This window comes from Labrus bergylta, chromosome 12 (assembly GCF_963930695.1).
Source record: "Labrus bergylta chromosome 12, fLabBer1.1, whole genome shotgun sequence".
Classification (NCBI taxonomy): Eukaryota; Metazoa; Chordata; class Actinopteri; order Labriformes; family Labridae; genus Labrus; species Labrus bergylta.
The window spans coordinates 4,053,806-4,060,310 of record NC_089206.1 but is presented as its reverse complement, the minus strand read 5'-3'; the positions used below and the strand labels follow the sequence as shown (position 1 = coordinate 4,060,310).

Below are 6,505 nucleotides of genomic sequence, written 5' to 3'. Positions count from 1 at the left end.
ATTTTCTCAACTTCATATTACATCCAGCGTGCCCCCATGCAGTCCCAGTTCAACAGTGCAAAACCACTACCTCAAAAATGTCCTCGCTGCACTGGAATGAGGAGGAGGGTGTGGGTTAGGTGGTATCTTTAAGCACAGAGATTAGTCTAATGCTCAGGGTTTTTTTTTTTTTTTTTTTTTTTTAGCAGACAGGCAGACAGACTGACAGCAGGAGAAACTATTGGATATTTATTCACACGGTTACAAGTTACACGTTTTGAAAAGAAAGGAATTTGATTTAGTACAATTTTCAGTCTGAATACATACAGACAAAAAAGGAAAGAGTGAGGAAAATAATGAGTTTAGATTATTGCTCAGATTTAAAACACACATTCATTAGTTTAAAAAATGATGTGACATCACCTGCTTTAACGTCTGAGGACGAGCCCACTAATCTGTAAAACGTCTCATTAAATTCAAGTCAGTGAAGTCAAGTCGGAGTCAGTGTGCAAACATGATTGAATTAAGATGAGATTGTATTTTCTTCCCTAACGTGTGTCAATTTTGGACAAAAAAAAACCCCAGACTGAGTGCCTTAAGAGTGATGCATGAATATGCATAATAAGGGGGGAGGGGGTGGGTTTAGTGAAAACACAGGCGAGTGCATAGTAGCTTTTTGTAAGGATGATTAAGCCCAGCTCAAACTTCCCCTCTCTGCCTGTTGCGATACTTATTCACGCCTATCGCTCCTTTATGGAGTAGAGGCCGTTGACCACAGTCCGTCAGAGTTCTGGCCTGTTATGAGAGCATTTCCAATAATGTGACTGCCATCTCTTGGCTTCAAAACATCTCTTCAGAAACCGATGGGTGACATCACTGAGACTGTGTCCATGTTTTCAATCAATCAATAAATGATTATTTGTATAACGCCGATTCACAGCAAGTGTCATCTCGAGACGCTTTACAAAAAGAGCATATGGGATAATATGCAGGAAGGATTTCTCCTTTGGATTCCTCTCGTTCCTGTTGTCCTCACTTTCTTGCCGCTGAGGTGGAGGTCGGAGCGGGTCCGTGCATGAATGAGGACGGCGGTGGTTGTGGGGGCGACACAGTCTGATGGTGGAGGCTGAGCGTTTTACACTCGTATGAGTTTGATAGGCGTCATGATTCTGTGATTAGGAGCTTCTGTTCTTCACAGCACTGGTATGTCATACAGAAGAAGCCGAGTGCGGAATGCCTTAATTGACCAATCAGAATAGAGTATTCAACACCACCTCGCAATAACATTTCTTATTGTTGCAGAGGTGTAGGAGGAGAAAAAGTATCTCGGGAGATTTACCTCAGGAAAGTTTCAAAAGTCCAGTCATAAATTATCTGCAACTGGGCTGCAGTGTTTTATTTATGAGGCAGCGTGTTCTTGGAGGGTGAGCGTCAGAGCAGACCTCGTGACGCGAGGCGGGCACATTTCCTCGTCTGGGTTTGTAGGCTTTAGGAGGAAAAAAAACATCAAGCAACACATTATCCTGTGAACCTACATCATTCTGTTGACCTGCAAATCAAACCAGACAGGGAGCACGGTGCAGCATCAGAGGTGTGCGGCTGTAGCCAGATCTCCTTTTAATGAGTCACTCCGACCCACTCGCCTTCTCGAGGGGTTTGTTTTGAGATGAGGAGCACCTCCTCAGACATGTGTTGAAACAGTTCACGTCTAATTCAGCGTAATTTTCAAACATGCTGAGAATGTTTTTCTTTTATGTGATCTATTGAGCCTGTGAGGTGTTGCAGATTTGAGCCAGATGTGACATTTCTTTTTAAAAATGTGATGTCAAAGTCAGCTCTGACCCCTGGATCTCTCTCTCCCTCTCTCCTCCCTTTTGCACTCTTTCAGATAAAGTTGATATTTAAATGACAATCACATTTAGAGGCGGGACAGATCTCCCTGACATTTAAACAAGAGGATTTTGAGTGTGGTCATTACCCGGAGTTTAATGCGATATTATTCTCCGCTCTGTGACGCACACGACCGTCAGTTCCCAGATATGTTGAATTTTTTTAGCAGAGTTTATTGAGGTAAAGGTCAGGCCTCAGTCGACGAATGCGTCATCGGAATCCTCGTGTTTTCTCCGCGTTCTGCTTTTCGCAGGGAATCTATTTCACCTCCGTCATCGCTGCTGCACATTCTCCACCTTTCGTCGTCCATCTTCCTCAAACGCAGCTGAAACATCTGCAACGTGACAAACATTTTTTTAATAGATTTACGCCCCAAAACATTCATTCAAACATTCAACTTAACGGCTCATCAGCGAGCACTTTGTTTCTCCTCTCTCATGTCAGGTAGTTCACATGTTTTTCTTCATCCTGCTGACACAAATGGGTTTAAACAGTTTAAGTGTCGTGACCAAGAATTCAGCTCTTTAACAAAGCAGGGTATAAAGTTTTATCCTTAAAGTACCTGGAAACTGGAAAGCAGTTGAAGCCTGGAATGTTTAAATTTTGTCCAGGAAAATCAAAGGGTTTGGTTTCACTTGAGTCGATAGTTGTCGTACACGAGCAGCGATATTTTAAATATGGGGAGGTAGATGATGAGGAGGGCAACAGGAAGTGGACCGTGGAAGACGACTTGGAATGAAAAAAATAAAAACAGACTTGGAGAGGTAATGACAAGGGATTAAATGCACGACGGGGGCCGTTCTTCCTGCATGCATTAACCTTTCAACTGACTCTGCTCTATGTGTCATTTAGCTCTGATTTGGCGAGGCTAACAGACCGGTGTTGTGTCTGAGGGGGAGATAAAGCTGATTGTGGATGTTTTTTCCTCTGGTGGCTGCCAAGGCTCTGGAGAAGGGACGAGCTAGTAGAACTTTTCCAAGTTCCATCATTTGCTCCCTAAACCATCTCTGTAAACGATAGTATCAGGATGATACATCTTTTGGATTCTTGCTTTCACATCGCAATCATTATTTAAACTTGTAATGTAAGCAAATTCCAAATGTCTACATCTTGTTTACAATCCTGCAAGAAAGATACCGCTCTTACATTTAAATAACGGTCTTCAACTCGGTGTGCAGGATTTCTTTAGGACTTTTTAAGGGTTTAGAATCCCGCCCACTGGTTCATTCGAGTAAGTGTGTCCTGTCAGAATTTGTCTGTGTTCGCGCGCCCGATGGCAACAGTGTTAGTCACAGTACGTGTTGGCTGGATTGTCCCTGAGACGAGGCTTCGCTGTGATATTTAGTAAATTAGAAGTATTAGTATTTAGTTATTTAGGAAAAGCTGTGTTTATTGTTTGAGACGTGTCAAAGGAGAATTTCTGTCACTATTGGGACTGACAATAAAGTTTATCATCTTATCTAAAAGTAGAACATTTCTTCTTTTTTTTTTAAGGTTTATTTTTGGGCTTTTTGTGCCTTTTATTTTGGAGACAGGAAGTGGATAGAGTCAGAGGTCAGTGAGAGAAAGAGTGGGGAATGACATGCAGGTAAAAGGAGCCACAGGTCAGATTTGAACCTGGGACACTTACTTGGAAGACCGCAGCCTCTGTACATTAGGGCGCACGCAGTAACCACTAGGCTACTGGTTCCCAAAAAAAGTAGCACACTTTGGTTCATACCTGCGGGCGGCTGTGTAGGGAGTCAATCTTTTGTCTTTGTTGAGAAAAGGACGGTGAGCTGAAAGTTGCAGAGATTTACTTCAGGGTTCAGTTTCCTGAGTGGAGATTTTCATTCAGCGTTTTGTTTCTCTGCATTTTCTTCACAAGTGAGTAAATACTCAAATCAAACTGTTTCATCTGTTCCACATTTCAGCTGAAGTGTTCTCTGTCTCTGTGTTCTCTGTAGGTGACAATAGTGGACACAGGGGTGAGGGGGACTATCGCTGTGGGCCTGGTGCCTAAATTCTACCGGCTGGACCACCAGCCTGGCTGGCTGCCATATTCTGTAGCGTACCACGCTGACAACGGCAAGTAAGTCAAACCACAGTCATCTATACTGTGCTGTGCAGCTTTGGTTTCTTGCATGGTTTGACATAATGGATTGTGGCCTGTTGATTCTGCGTCCGCACATACAGTAATTCATTCTCCATCGCTATTACTTTTTTGATGCATTTTTAACTGGAAACATTTTTCTTTACTGGTCACAGAAATAGAATTGTTGGCAGAGGAGGTCTGAACCTTGCACAGCTAATTATGGTTTGTCTGGCCTACTATCATTTTTAATTAAAATGATAAATTCCTCCCCCCTTTAGATGAATTATTTGATCAGTTAAAGATAATAATTTAAAGATTCTTTACATAAACAATTCATCTTCTATGGTAATAGTTTTTTTTTTTTTTTTTTAAAGATTTAATTTATGGCTTTTTATGCCTTCATTTTAGAGAAATCAGGGAGAGAGAGAGAGTGGGGAATGACATGTGGGAGGGGAGACACAGATCGGATTCAAACCTGGGCCGACACTCATCTCCCTGCATTTACAAGATTTCCGCTTTGAGGCCTGTAGTCTCTGTACATGACATGAACACTAACCACTAGGCCACCGGCGCCCCATCTTTGGTGATAGTTTAACAGTATAAAAACAACTCCCACAATTCCATGCTGCTTCACTACATTCTCAAAGCTCACCTCTATTTGCTCTCCTCTTTCAGAAACCCTTAAACATCTCATTCTGTGTTTTAGAATAAAGTTAAAAATTCTACAAGCTCAAACCAAAAGTTGCTTTTTAACATGAAAACCTCAAAAAATCCTCACAATTTACTCTTAGATGACGTGAGTGTTGAACTTTTACAAGACGTACATTTGAAGGACAACAACAACAGTTATTGCTGTCTCAATTGGAACTGAGTGTACTCTCTCTAGTTATATATTTAAATGCACATCATCGTCATGTGTAGGCTTTGCTGCAAAGCCATATCCTCCAATTCTAAACTGCACAAGTACAAGTTAAGATTTAAGGTCAATCCATTGTTTTTTTAGTTTCTCTGAGTTGTGGGAAATAATTTTATTTTGCTAGAAATTAATTAAAGTTATAAAAACACATGTTTAGCTTTTGGACTACGCTCATTTTGGTCTCTTTAGGTTATACAATGGAAACCCTGTGGGGCAGCAATTTGGACCAAAGTGTGCTCGCGGTGACCGCATTGGCTGTGGAATACACTCAGAAAACATCGAAGCAGGTTTAACAACAGTCTTTTTCACCAAAAATGGCAAAGAGGTAGGTGTGTTTTTTATCATCAAAGACTGTCTTTAATACTTAATTTTAAACATGCACCAGCAGGACTTTCTGTTTTTATTCATATATTTTTTCTTATTTTTCTACCTTCCCTCCTCCTCCTGATGCAGGTGGGTTCAGTGGAGGTCCCCGTGTCTGCAGAGGGGCTGTTCCCTGCGGTGGGGATGCACTCCATGGGCGAGGAGGTGAAGGTCGACCTGCAGGCCGAGTGGTTCCTGGAGGAAGACGAAAGCATGATGATGGTGGACAGCCATGAAGATGACTGGGGACGACTTCATGACGTCAGGGTGAGCGGCACGGTGAGTAGAAGAAGAAAACAATCCTTCTGTTCCTCATTGTTAAAGCAGAACTCTTGACACTTTTGGAGCATTTTAGGTACGTGCATCAAGGACAGAATTATGCCATGCTTATCTTAGCTTTCTCTAGAGATTTCAAGGATTGCCCTTTGATTGTTCATCATTTAAATAATCAGCTTGGAAACCCCCCCACTGGTTGATCAAATCATGCTGAGTCATTGCATTTCTTCTGAGCTGAGTCATTGAACACAGAGCAGTGCATGATTACAACATGACAGGATGTAAGCTTTTACAAACTGTTGTGTCTCAGAGAAAAAAAAAAAAAAAAACCTACAAAATGATTTAACCAGAGAAAGTGAATCAGAAGCCCTGTGCACATGACTCCCTTCTGTTTGCTGCGTCTCTCTAGGGCTGGGCGATATGGACCAAAACTCATATCTTGATATTGATTAGCTGAAAGGCGATACTCGATATATATGGATATGTATTTTATTAACAGTGAAAACACATGGGAAAATAAACTACCTTTTTGTGAATTTAAAAAGTAATATAATAAAATAAAAATGTGAAAGAGAGGAGGAGCAGGGTGAAGAGGAACAGACAGTCAGTCATCATCAGTGAGATGAGAAAAAGGTGACCTGGCACCTCTTTAATGTTATTTTAATGCAACTTAAACTATATCCATATTAACGATATTGTCTTACCCTGTATCTTGTTTGAAAATATATCGATATATCTTAAAAACTGTATATTTCCCAGTCCTACTTCTGGCGCTGAACATAAGTAAAGTAAGTTAAAACCAGTTTTAAACATGACGCAGGTAAACTACTTCTACTTTCTCCCACCGAGGATGGCTCTCCTGTCGACAGAGCTGTCAGCAGCCCTACAAGAGAGGCTTCCCTTGCAAGAATTTTCTAACTGGATTATGAAAAGGATACGCAGTGAGTGTTGCCGGTTAAACAGACTCGTATAGGAGTTTGTCCTGGGGTGGCTCGCTCTGCAGGACA

General features: G+C 41.5%; 1 protein-coding gene across 1 annotated transcript in view; it reads left to right on the top strand.

Annotated features, from left to right (window-relative positions):
- The window catches only part of spryd3 (SPRY domain containing 3), a 58,298-nt gene that overhangs the window by 3,680 nt on the left and 48,113 nt on the right, over positions 1-6,505 (top strand). The window contains exons 4-6 of the mRNA XM_020654904.3: positions 3,816-3,940; positions 5,049-5,184; positions 5,313-5,501. Coding sequence (XP_020510560.2) covers positions 3,816-3,940; positions 5,049-5,184; positions 5,313-5,501 — 450 coding nt within the window. The remainder of the gene's footprint in view (positions 1-3,815; positions 3,941-5,048; positions 5,185-5,312; positions 5,502-6,505) is intronic.